This window comes from Alternaria ventricosa (genome assembly GCF_023758065.1).
Source record: "Alternaria ventricosa strain BMP 2768 chromosome Unknown scaffold_8, whole genome shotgun sequence".
Lineage (NCBI taxonomy): Eukaryota > Fungi > Ascomycota > Dothideomycetes > Pleosporales > Pleosporaceae > Alternaria > Alternaria ventricosa.
This window is the reverse complement of record NW_026055688.1, coordinates 1,283,225-1,301,693: the sequence shown is the minus strand read 5'-3', so window position 1 is coordinate 1,301,693 and position 18,469 is coordinate 1,283,225. Positions and strand designations below refer to the sequence as shown.

The 18,469-nt window shown below is 51.5% G+C and overlaps 4 protein-coding genes across 4 annotated transcripts; 3 read left to right on the top strand and 1 right to left on the bottom strand.

The window, feature by feature from the left end:
- Positions 1–2,226: 2,226 nt before the first annotated feature.
- On the bottom strand, positions 2,227–4,053 carry J4E93_005645 (uncharacterized protein; the record flags this gene model as incomplete). Its single annotated transcript, XM_049343565.1, has 1 exon — positions 2,227–4,053. The coding sequence occupies one exon, from the start codon at positions 4,051–4,053 to the stop codon at positions 2,227–2,229; it is 1,827 nt and encodes a 608-aa protein (XP_049199658.1).
- Positions 4,054–7,276: 3,223 nt separating this feature from the next.
- On the top strand, positions 7,277–8,968 carry J4E93_005644 (uncharacterized protein; the record flags this gene model as incomplete). The annotated part of the gene is made up of 3 exons (XM_049343564.1): positions 7,277–7,642; positions 7,691–8,567; positions 8,628–8,968. 3 exons carry the CDS (start codon positions 7,277–7,279, stop codon positions 8,966–8,968), a joined length of 1,584 nt encoding a protein of 527 aa, XP_049199657.1.
- Positions 8,969–10,235: 1,267 nt separating this feature from the next.
- J4E93_005643 (uncharacterized protein) lies at positions 10,236–11,874 on the top strand (the record flags this gene model as incomplete). Its single annotated transcript, XM_049343563.1, has 2 exons — positions 10,236–10,240; positions 10,296–11,874. 2 exons carry the CDS (start codon positions 10,236–10,238, stop codon positions 11,872–11,874), a joined length of 1,584 nt encoding a protein of 527 aa, XP_049199656.1.
- A 147-nt stretch (positions 11,875–12,021) lies between these two features.
- Positions 12,022–16,490, top strand: J4E93_005642 (uncharacterized protein; the record flags this gene model as incomplete). Its single annotated transcript, XM_049343562.1, has 2 exons — positions 12,022–12,026; positions 12,278–16,490. The coding sequence occupies 2 exons, from the start codon at positions 12,022–12,024 to the stop codon at positions 16,488–16,490; spliced, it is 4,218 nt and encodes a 1,405-aa protein (XP_049199655.1).
- Positions 16,491–18,469: the final 1,979 nt, after the last annotated feature.

Genomic DNA, 18,469 nt, shown 5'->3' with positions numbered 1-18,469 from the left:
CACTCCGTACAATCGTACAACGGCCTACCAACAGATACGCGCTGTGTCAATAATAACGGGCTGCTAATACGAGGCTGTGGAAACTCTAATCGTCGCATGTGACCTGATTTCGTTTGGGTACGGCACCTTCCAATGTAAAGCTAGGAAAGAGTAGGGAAGTTACACAAGATGGAAAGCGCGGAAGCGTATCGACATGGTTAGAGCAGTCGCGCACCTTGCTGACCCAAACACCACTTTCACTCCACTCACAGTCACAGTCACACTCCAGCACACCACCACATCGTTATTGCGCTATCTTCATATCCTCATCTCCACATCGCCAAAGTCCAGATACTATCGCTATGGATACTTCCGCGTACCAGGCTCCGCCCATCCCAACTCTCAGGGCGCGGTCGTTTTCCTGCCCCATAGGCTTTTCAGAAGCAAATGCGAGGAGATTGCCGGGCGTCTAGGTGGGGTTCGCGCATGATATGTTCCCGGACACACAGGATGAAGCGACACCCAAAGAGCCTATACGACGCGATTCGCCGCAAGGACCTCCATCACCAAAGCTCGCCGACGGACCCACGACTGACCCAAACGCGATACACCCGAAAACGCTAAGGTCGATTCTGACAAAAAGGTTCATGAAGAAACGGTATGAGGCGGGACCCAAAGATCTGGCACCTCTGCACATTGGCCGACATCCAATCCCGTGGCGTATGCCCAACGAAGAGGATCTTCGTATGATCTTTGACCCAGAACTTGTCGAATGGATACAATCGTCCGACTACCAGGATCACGCCCCCAATCGCTGCTTTTGTTCTCTCGTTCTGCATATCTTGAGCAAACGTCTACCAGACGACGTCATTCGCAACGACCCCATAGACCGCGATGACTTTCGGTCTAGACTTGGCGAACTCTTCTCGGACGACGGAATGCCCCTCGACCACCTCCTTGATCACTGTGCGAATGGATACAACATCCAGAAAGTCAGGAAAATACACAGGCGACCAATGACGCATAACACTTAGACGGAGTATGTCGGCATGTTGTGCGAGGGTATCATCTTGATGAACGAGGAGCCCACCTCGCCCCCGAAAGACAGCCCTTCCACGCCACCGAACGAAGATCCTATCACGCCCCCAGACGATGACACGCCCAGGGCAGGGAAGGGAAAGCAACCAAGAGCAGCGTCGGCTTCACCAGAGCCTTTCAGAGGGCGTGCGCTAACGTATGAGTCTGACGAGCGGGTAATTTACCGGCCTGCATCAATGGATGATTGGAGGCGGTGTTTGCGTTAGCAGTATTGTTGTTGTCTAGTGGGTACACTTCGAGTCGGAAGCACTTTCACTTTCACTAGGACATAACTGGAGGTACTCCTGCAATTTCATCTCTTGACTGCTTGCTGCAGACTTCTACCAAAGTACAATCTCAAAGATCAAGCCCAACCCAGGACCAGACTGCAGTCTGATTCAAGGGCGCACTCTATTCTTTCTGTCCTTAGGTTAGATGTAGAGGCAGGTCAAGAGAGCTATCGGCTCCACGGTTCCGTTGATGACGTCACCATCGCCAAACCCACGCGACGCGTCTCCGGCGTGTCGGCCACCTAGGTACTTGCCAAATTCGCGACCTTCCTCCCTAACATCAACCATCCAAACGCGCCATTGCATGTCTGCGGAACGAAGAATATGGTGTTTACGATTCATTCAACTACGGGCTAACAATAGATTACAACATAAGAATAGAGCTTCCACAGCTCCGCGAATGACGTCTCCAAGACCGAAGTCCACACTCTAACTACAGCGCCGCCAAAGCTCTCCATCTTCATTACTGAACGACTCTGGATTACAAAAGAGAATGTACCAAACAACAATTACAAATAGTACCACAAAGTCGTACAGCGCCAACGTGTACTGGGAAATAATCAATCGGGACTAGTTGCCACACTACCCAGGTGGTCAACAAGTGGAGGAAAGAAGGTCGAAAAGAACCACTGCAAGTTCAAAGTACGTCCCCTAGCGCTTGCGAGTGCAAAGATATGTCGCCCCGCCATCCGGAATAGTACCCTACCCATGTCAACCTAGGGATAGGCTAAACAGGTCTGCAGCCTACATTAACATAGAAACATGCCAGGTAGGTGACCTAACGTCGATCTAGGATCCAGACTTGTTCAGCTTTTCCCTAGGTTGACGTGTACCCACAGTATCGAAGCTGGCTCTGGCGGCTTCTGGGGGTACCTGACATTCAGTGCCCGCTGTCCTGGTGCTGCCAGGGGTCGAAGACGTTCCCACCTACAACATCATTCACGGTGAACGAGGGCAAAAGCTCCATATCGGCAAGGCAGACACCCATCTCAGGATGTTGCGCGAAGAGGTTGGCATCGCTGGACGCATCGTTTTGTGGGAACGGTTCATGCTGCCAGTCCTCAACTCCTGGGAAACCCGAGCTGCCAGCTGGATCTAAGTGTGCGAACACGTCAGGAGAGGCTGCGTCTGGTCGAATTGCCTGTCCCCATGGACTGAAGAACGGGTCTGTGTTCCTGTTCGGTGGTTTGACATCGTCGGGGCTGGCAGAAGCTGAGAATCTGCTCCGTGGCATGGGCGGAGGTGGGAATGGCGAATGCTGAGTAGGTGAGATTGAGGTGATTGGTAAGAGAGGCTGACCCTTTGGAGTCTGCGCTTGTGCGAATGATGACTGCATAGGAGGCGACGACGCGGAGATGTGGCGTTGGTCGAAGGAGGTATGGTACGATCGAGGAGGAGGACGCATGGCCGGGGCCTGAGGTGCTAGAAACCTAGACGGAGGACTGAAGGCCGTCATTCGCTGGGCTACTGGCGTAGTGAAGTACGGTGAGCCTGTCGGTCCCGAAGACTCCTGTGGTGTGTTCCCACGCGACAACGGCAGCTCGGAAGCTGGTGAAGAGTGACCACGCGCCTGTCCGGTCCTTGGAGCAGCGCTGGTACGAGACCTCTTCGATGCGCGCGGATTGTCATCAGGTACACTGTGACCTTTCGCATTCGGCCTCTTGCTATTACCCACCCGGTTCTGGTCCTTACGCTTGGAATACGCCTTAGGTGCGTTGACGAACATACGGATCTGCCACGCCGAGCACATGACGTTCTCGCAGATGCACTTCTCTTGTGCTAGGGCGGTGACGATGTTATCTAGCCGACCGGCACAGTCGGTATCCTTGTCCTCGTCCTCGCCCTTGCGCTCGTCGTTGACATAGTCGTTCTGCTGCCAACCGCGGAATCCTTTCCTGACCTGCTCGAGCAGGCAGTCGAACACCTTGTGGGCGTATGCTTCCACCAAGTCGGATTGGTAATGTGGCTCTTCGATCCATCTCTTCCGCGCCGTGGACTTGGGGTTGTCTCTAGCAAGATCTCCGCTGACCATCGCATTGTAGATGCGCTCTACGTTGTGGTCGCGATCACGTTCCACCATCTCGATAGTCGGGTCAGTGGCAGGATCCCTCCATGGTTCACGGTTGAATCTCATCTTGTTCTGTCGGTATTCCTTCGCGTGCCCAGAGTCACTGAAAAGACCTCGGAATGGTTCGTAAAGCGGACTTGCCGCCTGCGGTACCATGCTAAAGTGTTCTGTCGACGGCATAGACGCGAGCGAAGGGCCTTCCCTGGAGATAGACCGCTGGTGTATCGAATATGCATGCGCGGGACTTTTGCTCATGAGCTCGCTTTTCCGACAGCTCGGGCTGGTCAGATCAACGTAGCTATTGACGCCACGCAGATGGTTGTTGTCGCTGTGGGGAACGAATCGCGATGTCTGCATGGCATTACGTGGATCATGCGATGCAGTAGCGGCCGCGTCGAATCTAGGATTCGACATGTAAGATTGGCTGAAGTCGTTTGCATCCCCGTAACGTTGGCCGGAAGGCCCGCGGGATCCATGCGAGGATCCTGGGTTCTGGGGACTGTGTGTGGCCTCTCTCAAGTAGCTGCGATTGCCTTCGACGTCAAGCGGGGTGTAGACATGCCGTTCGGGAAAGGTATCGCCAGGCTCGTGTTCGCTCTGGCGGAGTGACTTCTCCGCCTGGCGCGGAGATTCCTTCATGTAAGTGCTGATGCTTCTCGCAGATACGGCGTGTTAAGTGTGATGTAGGGTTTGAAGAGAAGAAGATCAGAGGGGGTATTGGTGTTGATATGCAAGAATATGTGATCGGGAATAATGTGAAGAAGGATTGGGAATGTTAAGCTGCCGTATCAATGTACCTTCATATATCGTGAAGAGCCGGGCTTTATACATTGAACGAACGCTCACCGCAACCGCTGTGTCGGTCCGTCGCCCAAAATACCCGTTGATACTCATGGCCTTTCGCGATGCCTTGTGATCAGGCTGTGCGTTGGGAGCTCGTGGGGTTGCTGAGGCTGTGGAATGCGTTCGTGACGGGGGCTTCAAACCCCCACACGTTTGTTGCATGTGCCATGTGCAGCTCAGGTACGTGTTTGAACATCAGCTCGTTCCGGTGCCGCAATGCTCACGTGTCGCGGGCCGCGCATCGGAGCGGTGATGCCATTGTCCAGACTTAGCAACGAGGCTCTTGTGATTCGCTGCGATCGTCTCCGGTTGTCTTCTCCGTCTCTTTGACTCTTCGTCAGTTGCGTGGGATTATCCAGGTATGGTATTCACCTTTGCATAGCCTTGATGTGACATGGAACTCTCTACGAGGCTGTACAAGTCTGGAATCGATTGAGTGTGACAGTTCATTCGTAAGCCATATGTCGCCATTGCCACTGCTGTGACAACGCCGCACGACCTACGTGCATCATCACGTGGGGAGAATGGCGCGGAAGATAGCTGATCATCCAGAGACATGATGTCTATCCAGGCGACCGCTTCGAGGCTACCTGGGTACCTAGGTATGTATCATCACTGTAGTTCATCTAATTACAGAACCGAACGAAGCAGCTTTGTCATTTCCTACTCGGTTAGTGACTCATATTTGTACGAGGACTCTTATTCCAGCTGTGTGGTTGTGTTCTCATTGTCTGCTACATCACATATACCCCAACAAGTCCTCCAAAACAGCCTCAAAACACATTGTCGCAATAATGAGTGTGTATGTAACCGAGGAAACACCAGATTAAGTGAGCCCTAGGTAGCGCCAAAGACTAGTTGCTGGCGGCTTGTACTCCCCTTCATCTCTCAACATACTTATTGAAGTCTGCCTCCAGATCTCCCACTGTTATCCTCGTGCCTTGCGGCTCCCAATCTCCCTCTTCAAGTGGAACTGGAGTGAGGTTATGATGATAGACAACTACACATTGATTAGTAGATGCAAGAATGCTTTACCAATTGACTTACACTCCTCGCTGTATACCGCAAAATCTAGGATGGGCCCTCCGCGTTCGTGTTCTTCGGTGTTTCTCATGATCATAAGTTCCCCAAACCAATGTTTGTTCCGTTCGCATTCTTTCAAGAACCCAATAAACTTCTCCCGCGTCTTAAACTCAAGTTCAACCACTCCCCTCATCCGGGAATCGTCGCCTTTAGGGGACCACCTTTGGGCCTCGGCTATGTTATTCGTGAAGATCCAATTGTTTTCGAAGCGAACATCTTCGACAAGTGAATTTTCGTTAAGTGGATCTTTTTTGAGAAAGCCTTTCTGCTGAGGCCATGAAGCCACCTTGATTGCCCAGAAGTTGGCACTGCTGTCTAGATCGCCTTTCCTTTTCCACCCCACATAGCGCGCATCGGACTTCCAAGGATTGTATCGATCTGGTGGTCCAAGGAAGACTTCTTTCACTGGATTTTTGAAGACAGACGATTAGCTCTACAAGCAAATGAATTGTTCCTAGTGGGAAACAACTTACATTTTACATTCATTCCCATCCCCGTCTCGTTGTCTGGGCGGGGCTCTTCCGGATCCTGACCGGCCGTGTATTGCACAAGCTAATCGTATTCTCCAAAGATAAATTGTAGGCGTACTGCACAGCGGCGCTTCAGCGTAGCCAGATCGTCCTCTCTAATAACGTAAGCCTGGATCGTCCATTTACGACAATTGCCCGAGGCGTCCTTGAAATAGTTTGTATCACAGAAGACGAATTTGCTCACGTCTGTGTGATAGCCAATGCCATACACGAGACGCTCCTCCGGAGTGCCCTTGTTCTCGATTGTGTTGTCTCTGAACTTCACCAAAAAGAAGTTTGGCACTCGACGGGTCCAATGGTCATCGTCAAAATTGGAGGGCTGATCAGAAGCACAATTGCCTGCGATACCGAGGCTGGTTGCAACTTTCTCAATGTCGGGATTCGCAAATTGGATTTCCCCCAATTTCCCCATTTCCGGAGGCAACGTCTGAACGGTCTGTTCCATCTTGGTGGGTGTATTAAAGATGTAGCGTTGTGTGTATTTGTGCAAGGTGACAGAATTTGAGTGATTTGTGATTTCGAACAACACTACGGAGACGCGCAGCAATTTATACTAGTCCATGACTCCAAATAATGAGCAACAGATAGGTAGCCGATGAATCAACTTTCTGGGAGGACTCATTGCGATACCCACATGTCCACGGGTATCTCCAGGTCGTGAGTCGCATTGTGGTATCAGAGCTGAAGCTTTCGCGATGAGTCTACTCAGATATCCACAGGATGTATGCTAGAGTCAGAAGTTGAAAGGATGATGGATCATCATGTTGGTCAAAGATGTTGGATCAGCATGTTGGTGAGTCCGTGAAGTCCAACAGTGGCCATATCGAGTAATAGACGGCCAGGGCATCGTGGCGCACTGACGTTGAGCCGTGTGTGCCGTTAAGACGGCTCAGCTGCGTCAATGTATGAGTCGAGTGATTCATGATAGCGGTATACTTTAAGGGAGTTGCTCGAGCATGACTATGAGGCTGTCATGGGTGTGATGCGACCACGAGAGGCGGAGATGTGGTAAGTGGTACTTGGGCGAAGAGTGAGTGCAGACAGCGGTGACGTAGACCAACACGAGCGTGTCGCGCGCTCGAAAACATAACCTTCGTTCTGAATCGCGAAAGCCACAACTTCAACCTGTCCTCGAAAATGTTGAGAGCAACAGACAATGGCGTGGTAGCGCCTCCGCGCACTAGTTCCGCACTCCCCATCGCCTAATTCCGCAGCCCCAACAGCGGACCTTCTTCCCCGCATTAGCCGGCCTCACCCACATCAAGCCCGGGGAAGCCGCCATGGTCGAGAAACGGTAGATATATAGAATGTCCGGCTTTTGCTTGTAAAAGGCCTCTATCGCGTCGTGGCCCATCACCAACCTTTGATCAACTCGTTGGTTTCGGCAAGCGCCACTAGCGAACACCATGATCTCCACTATCCTCCCGCTGCTATCATCGCAGTTTGCAGATCATCCAATTCGCACTCTGTTCGTTTTATTGATACTTTTTCCGATATCTTACTTGGTCGGAAACGAATATGTGCGATACTCGCGGCGGATTAAAGGCTTTACTGGGCCGACGAACTGGCCTTTGGTCGGGAATATACCGGATATCAAGTACAATGCGGCGGAGAAATACCGGGAATGGAGCAAGACGTTTGGCGCCGTGTATCAGATACAGCTTGGAAACGAGCCGGTGATCGTGGTGAACAGCGCTGAGGCTGCGAGGAAGATCTTTGGGGGGAATAGCCAGGCGCTGAGTTCAAGGCCGGTCTTTTGGACGTTCCACAAGGTGGGTGGACGCATATGGGTGTTTTGAGTTATATCTGACTGGTGTTAGGTACTTTCAAACACTGCTGGTACGACAATCGGAACCTCTCCCTTCAACGATTCGCTCAAGCGCAGAAGAAAGGGCGCTGCCGCCGCGCTGAACAAGCCTTCGATTGCGACATACATCGACCACCTTGATCTCGAAACGAAGGAGTTCGTAAAAGATGGATTCGAGTCAGGACAAGCCGGTACCGTTGGGGTAAACCCAATGCCCATGATCGAACGCCTCTCTCTTTCTCTTGCGCTGACTCTCAATTGGGGAACGCGGATGAGCAGTCGTCACGACCCCATGTTCCACGAGATTTGCGAGGTTGAAGCTGCCATCTCAAAGTTCCGTAGTACGACCGGAAACTTGCAAGACTACATTCCGCTGCTGAGACTGAACCCGTTCAGCTCTGGCACAAAGTCTGCGAAAGAGCACCGGCGCCGAAGGGATGTGTATCTAACCAAGTTAAATCGCGAGTTAGACGAACGCATGGAAAAAGGCAACCACAAGACATGTATCCAGGCGAATATCATCCAGGACAAAGAAGCCGCGTTGAACAAGGAAGAATTGACGTCCATCAGTCTGACAATGTTGTCTGGCGGCCTAGACACAATCACGACCCTTGTGCAGTGGAGTGTCGCGTTGCTAGCTCAAAGACCAGACATCCAGGAGAAGGCCATCAGGGAGATCCGAAAGTTTTACTCGGAGGACGAGCCGCTGGCGGATGCATATGACGACCAGAAGTGCGGATATATCGTGGCACTAGTCAGAGAGTGTCTGCGTTACTATACCGTACTACGTCTGGCGCTGCCTCGTGCGACCATCAAGGATGTCATGTACGAGGGCAAGCTCATCTCAGCTGGTAGTACGATATATCTGAACGCATGGGCGTGCAACATGGGTAAGCCATTCTCAGTTTGCTCCATCTACATTAGGAACAGCGATACTGACTACAACACAGATCCCGAGGTCTGGAGCGACCCAGACGAGTTCCGCCCAGAGCGCTGGCTCGAGCAGCCCGATGCACCTTTGCACACATACGGGCTGGGTTACAGGATGTGCGCAGGCTCATTGTTGGCCAATCGCGAGCTGTATCTCGTTTTCCTGCGCATGCTGAACAGCTTTGAGCTTGTATCGGAGTCGGAGGTAGACGTGCACCCTGTCCGGGGCAGCTCAGACCCTACCAGTCTGGTGACTATGTGCCGGCCTTACCAGATTCTGTTCAAGCCGCGGAATGAGCAAGTACTACGTGAGGCTCTGAAGGCGGCAGATGAGCGATTGGCTGAGCATGAGAAGGTGTGAGTAGTAGATGGACATATTGGTCCGGCGTGTGCGTATTGATTAATCTAAATGGCTTTTGGCGTCCGTAAAGCTCCACAGCTGTGTTGCAAATAGGCGTGATGATCGTATGCAGCACGTTCATGCGGACAGTCGAAGAAGCGATGATGTGGCAGCTCACACGTGATTTTGGGACGGGATGGCAGTTGTGAGGGAAGCAGGAGAGGGTTCGCAGTAGCGTAGACGGCACGTGGCGGCAGCTGCAAGCGAGCGGGATGATGCGTTGCAGGGATGTGCTTTCCGAGAGGACAATGAATCGAGGTTATCGCAACTCCAAATGTCCTCTTCCATTGCCTCCGACACGCCTTTGAAGGGACCTTGCACCACCCGTTATGTTATTTTCATGATTCTAGGATTCGCGCATCCGTTTCTCTCGACTTGGGATCCTCCGTATTACCCCCATAGCTGAGGTCAGCAACCCGTCGCATGCTCACACAGCTTCCGCCGCCCGCACGAATCGCACGCGACATTTACTCCGCTATCGCCATGGATGATTGCTAGCGGAGAGATAGGCCTTGTACAACGCGTGATTACAGCGAAGCTCCATTGGCGGCGCCATGTATCGAAAGACGACGCTCCCAGGCGATGAAGAGTTGGGCAAGAAAGACGATGACCACCGATACAAACCCGCGCGACAGTCTAGCTGGTCAATGTGGAATCACACATTCCGCTGGCGACGGAGAAGGATACTACTCGCGATAGTAGCCTTATGCCTCTTGTACTACACCTTCCACGGCAGCTCGGACGACCTCGAAGACCCGGTCGAACAGCGATATCGCGGACGGCCCATCTCATCGACCTATCAGAAGCCGGGCGCAAGCGGCAACGATGACGAACCTACAGGACCGCCCGCAGGCATACAAAAACCCAGACGCGGGGATCCAATTCCGCATACATACGATGGGCAGATACGCTTCTTCCGTCTCGCTAGCTCGCTGCGCGCGTCTGCTTCGTCAACGGGTGGCTATGAGAAGAAGAATAGGAATATACTATTTGCCATGTCAAATCTGAAGAGCGTCTCGACGCTTTTGCCGATGGTGTGCGACATGTCGCAATGGAACCGGAACCACGTTCACGCGGCTTTCATGGGGAGGGATGAAATACGAATAGAAGATTTGTTAGAGATAAACGGGATAGACAAGGACAAGTGTCCTGCTGTGTGGCATGATGCGCGACCGGATTATACAGAGTATGTACACCCGCACGACTCTTCGTCTTGAGCCTTCAAGGAATGTCGTGCAAAGACTCTTTTAGAGAGTCAGGGCTGATTAAAGGCTGCTTATAGGTACAGTACCGATGTACGCGCTGAGACAGCGGTGACAGGTGCCATGTCGCATATCAACAGCTTCCTGCATCCACAAGCAGTCGTTATCGACGACTCGGTGTCCGAAGATGCATTTTTCGTGCGAGGCATGCGAAGTAAAACTGGTGCGCTAAAGATGCCTCTTGTCGAAGTACCCAAGGATAGATTGGAGGACTTTGCCTGGGTCTCGCGACTTGACGCCGGCTCGCTCAAGCACTGGCACGACCCCACTGTAGACATTCTGATTCAAGTCCCGTCAGGCTCATCCAGTGTTCTTCGATTACTGGAGTCGATTAAAGATGCTGATTACGGCGGTCTAACGTTGCCCCGCATCACGATCGAGCTACCAGCCGAGCTCGATGTATCCGTTCAGGAGCACATAGAAAGCTTCAAATGGCCCCCAAAGAGTGACAACCCAACGGGCGGAAGCGGTCTCAGCATCAGACGGCGCATCTCAACCCACCGCCATGATCAAGAGGAATCGGCGATACGTTTCTTGGAGTTGTTCTACCCCGCAAGCACAACCAATTCGCATGTGCTACTGCTCTCACCGCAGGCTCAGCTATCGCCACAGTACTTCCACTTCGTCAAGTATGCGTTGTTGGAATACAAATACTCTACTTACGGTGCAGAAGATAACGAAAAGCTCATGGGCATGAGCCTGGAGTTACCACCGATGCTATTAGATGGCAAGACGAAGTTGGAGGCTCCTTCGACCGACGACATGCACACGGATCGGTACAAGAAGTTGTATCCTGACGCTAAGAGCGTGCCTTACATGTGGCAGGCTCCGAACAGCCATGCCGCGTTGTTGTTGGGGGACAAATGGGCAGAGTGGCATTCATTCCTCAGCAACCGTGTTGTGAAACATCAGCAGTCGGTCAAGTCGACATCTCGGGAAAAGTTGGTGTCTGAGACACTTCCAGCATGGACAGAGTACATGCTCGAGTTTATGCGCGCGCGAGGTTATTCGCTCCTGTATCCCGCAGCGATGGAAAATGCACTGGTTCCCATCCACAACGAGTTGTATCACATCCCCGAGGAATTCTCCGCAACTACCTCTGAGGACGGGAAAGAAAGTCCAACCATACCGAAGGAGACAGATGCACCGTTCCTGCGCGCCGACACACCACCCAAGCCACCCCAAAACCCCGAACCGCCAGTCATCCCAGGCTCAGTGCCCCTCCACCAAGCGCTGCCTTTCAAAGGCGACCTCCCTGAGATACCTCACCTGCCCCACCTTCTCTATGATGGGAAACCGATTGCTCCCGCAAATGTATCTACCGTGGCGAAAGAATATGCTGACTTGTTCCGCACAGAGGTTGGAGGCTGCAAGATACCCAAAGGCAAGCATAAGAAGATTGTTGCGGGTGAAGCTAGCGATTTGTTCTGCTTTGGAGACGAGGATGGTAGTGACTGGGTGGATGATGAGACGAGAGAGGTGGAGATGTTTGATGCGCCGATTGATGATGAATTGGAGAAGTTGATTGAGGATGCGCTACCTATTGCGACGTCGACGAGGGAGAGGACGATCACGAGACCTACAGCTGAAAGTGAAGAACCATGATGGGTCGAGCTCGAAATGTATCTTGTATAATACCACTTTCACTTGATGCTGATGCAAATGATTGATGCGTTATGTAATCATCTCGTGCTAGAGGCGCAGGGCCGTGGCTAGTGGCTCGGGTGGCGAGGAAGGCGCCAAGGTGGGGCGATGCCGTTTCGGTGATGACGCGGGCATGGATCTGATGGTCGGCCAAAATTTCCATGAGAGAGAAACTTCAACTGCGAGGCAACTCGACGTCCAGTTGATACCCCCGATTCACTGCATCGTCCCTTCTACTTGTCTTCTGGCGTTGAGCAGTCTGGTCTTTCTTTCTTTCTTATCTGTTTAATACCCCATAGACTTGCACGCGCCACGCTCCTTCCCACGACATGCTCTCACGAGCGTTAGGGCGGAACATCCGCAGAAATGCCTACACGACGCCCTCGACGCTGTCGCAGCAATTGACGCTACCATGGCTCTGCCCAGCGCTCTCCCGCAAGACTTCACACACACCACACGATGCGAGCCAACGGCAACGGCAGCGGCAACGGCCGACTTCACTGTCGTCACGGCACGAGACACGCTCCCTCGCCACGTCTGCGCAGATGCAACCCCCACCGCCCTCGGCCCTCCCCTTCGACCCGTTTGCGCTGTCGCTGGGACGCCAGTTCCAATCGCCTGAGCTGTCGCGGCTCCAGCCATGGGACGCTACAAATCCTCTCGTCGTGCGTGACACGTTAGCGGCATCCCCACCGATGCGTTCTGTCTACGGCCTCGGTGCCGACCCAATCGAGCTACACCAGAATCTCTACGCCTGTCTGCGAGTTGGCCGCCTGGACCGGGCTGCCAGCATCATCGCCCGCCTCGCATCTGTCTTCAATCCCGAAGCTGCAGAGCTCTTAGATGCCAACAATGTCTATTTGCAGACGCTGCTCGAAAGCAACCAGATGGACCCAAGTGCCGAGGGCATGCAGAAGGTCCAAGACTGGTACAAGAACAATATGGTCGCCAAGGGCATCCAGCCCAATGCGCAGACTTTTGTCACCCTAATCCGGGCGGCTATGAGCTTCCTGGAAGAGGGCGCGCAGGAAAACTCTGTACGGGAATACATTGCAACCGCACGCAGACACGGCGATCATGTTCTTGACCAGATCAACGCCTCTCCCGAGTTCTCCGACGAGGAGTGGGACTTATTGATCCGCCTGCAACCGGAGTCGTTCAACGAACCCCCCTCGGTCGAAGAGGTCCAGGATCTCCACGTCGCCACTCCCTCCGGTCGCAAGAATCTCATAGACCACGGCCTGGTGTCCAACCCAGCACAGCCCATCAAGCCCGTGAGGCAGAAGGGCATGGGTCTCGACTCGCTGAAGCAAGCCCTCACCATGTTCGACGACGGGTCAAGCGTTCCCTACCCTCATGATATGCCTGGGACCCAAGAAGACAAGGACAGAGCCTACGCATACGCACGACAACTGAAGATAGAACAAGATGGAGTAGAAGCTGCTGTTGAGAGATGGAAACAAGAAGATGAGAAAATGCAAGAGATTGGCATATATGGCGTTATGAACTCAAAGCCCATACAGGCCATCATGTATGGCTGGTACACCGCCCTCGTACCACTGTTCAAGCAGCGTATTGCAAATGTCAAGGACACCTTGTCCGATCCTGAAAAGGCCAAGACCCGTGACGAAGCCCTTTCCTATGGTGTTTGGCTGGAGAGATGCAGGCCTGAAAAGTTGGCCGCAATCACAGTTGCTCGCGCTACTCAGGCTGCAGTAAAGGGCAAAGACGAAGACAACTCCGCCTATAAAGTTGCCGCTCTGTCTGTTTCCATAGGTACTGACGTCCAAGACTACCTCAACGCCGAGTCGCAGACGAGACGTGATGCTTTCCTCCGCAAGCAGCGCAAGCAGACCCGGATGAATCTGGTTGAGAAACTTTCCAAAGAGACTAAAGAGGCTTCTTCTACACCAGCACCCCCGAAAATGAGCTATCAAATCGAAAAGGCCGACATACCACTATCTGTGCGAACCCGGATTGGAGCTCTCTGTTTAGAGCTTTTGCTTCAAAGCGCAACCCTCACTGTGACCGCAAACGACCCCAGAACTGGCAAGACGCTGTCCCGTAATATGGCCGCCTTCCATCATGCAGTCGGATATCATCAAGGCAAAAAGCTCGGCTTACTCGTGCCTCACCATGAGCTCATTTCCAAGTTACGAACCGATTCTGTGCATGCCATCCATTCAGTCAGGCTACCAATGGTAGTTGAGCCGAAACCATGGTCCAGTTTTGAGGATGGAGGGTACTACACCATCCCGCAGAAAGTAGTTCGCCAAAAGGCGGGTGATAGCGCACAGCGTGCTTATGCCAAGTCAGCCATTGAGAACGGTGACATGAACAAAGTCATGGCTGGTCTGGACGTGCTCGGTCGTGTACCTTGGCAGATCAATACTCCCGTCTTCGAGGTTATGGCTCAGGCGTGGAACTCTGGCGAGAGTATTGGGTCTCTCGTAGGGGAAGACTCTGTTACTAACCTCAAACGTCCCAAGGAACCTTCTGGAGATGCCACATTACAGGAACGGGCGAAGTGGGGTAGGGCTCTGAAGGAATATGAGAACAGCGTGGGTGGTCTGCATTCGCAGCGGTGTTTCCAAAACTTCCAGCTAGAGACGGCACGAGCATACGTGAACGAAAAGCAGATATTCTTCCCGCACAGCGTCGACTTCCGAGGTCGTGCCTATCCAATCCCGCCTATCCTCAATCACATCGGATCCGATATCTCGAGAGGACTCCTCAAGTTCGCGAATGGCAAAGAGCTCGGTACTGTCGGTTTACAGTGGCTCAAGATCCATCTTGCCAACCTTTACGGCTACGATAAGGCTAGTCTGCGAGAACGTGAACAGTTCACCATGGATAATCTGGAAGAGATCTACGACTCTGCGACAAATCCTTTGGGTGGCAGACGGTGGTGGACTCAGGCTGAAGACCCATGGCAATGCTTGTCTTGCTGCATGGAGCTGAAGAACGCCCATGATCTGCCTGATCCGACTCGTTTTGTTTCACAATTACCTGTTCATCAAGATGGAACATGTAACGGACTCCAACATTACGCAGCGCTCGGTGGTGACTACGCCGGTGCTCGTCAGGTCAATCTTGAGCCTTCCGACAGACCACAGGATATTTACACTGGTGTTGCTGAACTTGTCAAAGAGATGGTCGCGAAAGACGCCGAGAAAGGTCTGGCGCAAGCTTGCTTCATCAACGGTCACATTACACGCAAAGTCGTGAAGCGAACAGTCATGACCAATGTTTATGGAGTTACCTTCATGGGTGCGAAGCAGCAGGTGCAAGACGAGCTACGCAACTTGTTCCCTAACTTCGAGCCAACAAAACAGGTTTCTTCGCTCGGAAGCGTCGCGTTGTACATTGCCTACAAGATCTTTGACGCCTTGGGCAAAATCTTCAACGGTGCTCAAGAAATCCAGTATTGGCTTGGCGAATGCGGCGAGCGTATAACGACATCAATCACTGCTGAGCAAATCAAACGGATCAAAGACCGCTTCGATGGCGCGGACCCTTCTGGAGCACTGTACGATCCGAAATTCAAAGCGCCACAAAAGGTCTCTGCAGGTCAACTAAAGCAACTCAACAAGGCCATGGAGAGCTTTACGACTAGCATCATCTGGACCACCCCGCTAAAGATGCCCATTGTGCAGCCCTACAGGAAAGATGGGTTCCAAAAGATCAAAACCAAGATTCAAGACATTACAGTCGCCAAGAAGTCCCAGCAGGATGAAGTCGACAAACGCAAACAACTTCAAGCGTTTCCGCCCAACTTCATCCACTCTCTCGATGCGAGTCACATGTTGCTCTCGGCATTGAAGGCTAGCGAGATGGGTCTTGACTTCGCCGCCGTACACGACAGTTTCTGGACACACGCTTCCGACATCCCCAACCTCAATGTCATCCTTCGCGATGCCTTCGTACGAATGCACACCGAAGACATTGTCGACCGTCTCGCCGCAGAGTTTTCTGCGCGTTATGCAGGGGCTATGTATCGTGCTACTCTTCACATCGGTGCCGATGTTAGTCGGAAAATTACTCTATGGAGACATGAGCGCCGTCAAGCTAAGGGCATTCTTTCGAAAGCTAATGGTTCACGGCACGGAGATGCTTCGTTCGAGGAAGTTGCGCTCGAGGCTAAGCGACAAGAGCTTTTGAAGAGTCAAGATCCCGAGAAGAGGAAGCAGGGTGAAGAGATGGTCACACCTACCAGCATCTGGCTTGAGAATCAGGATCCCAAGGCACTCCACTCGTACAGGCTCAGTCTTCTTGGGGAGACCAAAGATAAGAAGTCAGCCGACAGGGAAACACAGGTCAAGGACGAGGTCTTGGGCGAAGAAGAGGACGCCGTCACCACCACTGAGTCCACAATGGACATTGTGGAAGAGGACGCCGAAGATCTCGCAAAAGACCCCCAAGGCGGCCGTTATGCGACAAAGAAGAAATCCGCATCCCGTGTCGCTTACGATCAGGGCACGATTCAAGTCTGGATCCCACTCAGCTTCCCACCCGTTCCGCAAAAGGGCGGCTGGGACGTATCTCGTCTCCGCGAATCGAAGTACTTCTTCTCATGACTAAGTCCAGCGCTTCGGGGCGACGCCGAACGCGAGTTCTTCGCACCAGGACATTACATGCCCCTGGTTGCGACGGAACAGATCCGCAACATCGTTTCGAAACAAAGAATCGAATCGGTGGAGGAATGCGGTTGGCATGTCAAGATTAAACCCCTGACGTGGTGGAGGGCGAGCCAGCCTGGTAGCGGGACCAGGTTGGGGCGCATGAGGAAGGAGGGTGAGAGGAGAGGGAGGAAGAAGGCGCACGTCTGAACTGATGTGGATATCGCCTCTTGGTTTTTTGTATGGAATATTTGCATCGCATGGTGTTTTTGGCATTGTTGGACATGGGGAAAATCTTTGTTGTATATACCTGCTGTACCAAGGGAAACGATACCCTATTTATGTATTATGAGCATGATGAGCACCAAGCTTACGAAGCTTACCCTATCAAATATCTACGTCATTGATATGCATTTCCCAACCTGCGCGATGCGAATGTGTCTTAGAATTAGGAATCAACTGAAGCCGTTCTTGAAAGCCCTGGAGGTTCGTGATCGACACGTGATGTACAGTAGTGGGCAGGCGCGCTTTGCTGGGGCGCGGTTGCCGCCGCGGAATGACGAACGCGTCGCGAGGATAAACGGCCCCCACCACCGAATAACCCCATCGTGTCTTCATCTCAGCGTTATCTCTATTGCCTGTACGCCTTCTTTGCGCCACCGTCATCCCATGGTGCTGCGATAACCCAGTGGCGACCTAGAGACGATAAGCCAACCAGGCCTTTCGCATTTCATGCGACTCGCACGCAAGAACACACTCATGAACGAGAGATGTGTTGCATCTACAAGAACCTCTGCGCCACCCCTAGTACATTAACGGTTTGCGATACCAGGTTGTTCAAACCCGGACGAAAGGTGCTGCCCATTTGCTTGGAGAAGCTAACACGTCACGTCCTCCCTGCCTGCCTGACACGGGCTGGGCTAAATCCAACCTTGGAAGCCACCTGAGCGGTAGGTGAGGTGGTACAAGAGCTGACTCCTGCCCTCAAGAGCTCACCGGTTGACGATGAGGCTCGATGTTCGCACCTTCCTACTGGATACATCGTTACCAGCAGGCAATCACTTTGGGGGCCATATTGGTGGCGCTTCAGCCTAGCAACCGCACTAGGCGATAAAGGCAATATATACCCGTCTTCTAAGAAAGCAAAAAACGCAAAAAGTAAACTAAATATCTAAATAAAATATCTTATTTAATATAAGTTATTTAGCTACTAGTTTAACTAGTAATATTAAATACTAAGTTCTTATTACAGCGGTAGCTAGTAAGAAGCGCTAAGAGCTGCGCTGTGCTCTAATTAGCTACACAGATTTTAGGTAGCTAGCTAGCTCGCCTAAAATCTATAATACTAAAATTCTTACGTAGACGTATTCTATTAGAAGCTCTTTAAGCTATATTTTTATTTTAGCCTAACTCTATACTATTAGTAATATATAGTAAATATACTAATTATATATACCTATTTTTCTCTACTTACTACCTCTATAATATTACGTAGCTTTTACCTATAAGTACTTATTTTTATAAGACCTACTATAGATTACTCTAAACTTTCTATAAACTTAGACTTAGCTAAAGCTCTTATAGCTAAAGTATAGAGAGACTCTAATTTTTAGCTACTATACTTATATAATAATTATTAGTACTTATAAAGCTTTAAGAACTACCTAAGTAATATATACGCTACTAAGTAAGAACTCTAAATCTCTATTACTAAGCGTAATAAAATTATTTACTACTAAAAAGAGTAACTTACTACTAACTAGAGGTAGATTACTTAGCTTAAGATTAAAAAGTCTTATCTTACTACTACTATAAGCTCTACTATATAGACTCTCTATAAAGCTACTACTTTACCTTTCTAAGCTATAGCTAAAGCTTATATAGATAACTTAATAAGACTACTTACGCCTACTACTTCTTTATATTCTAGAACTACT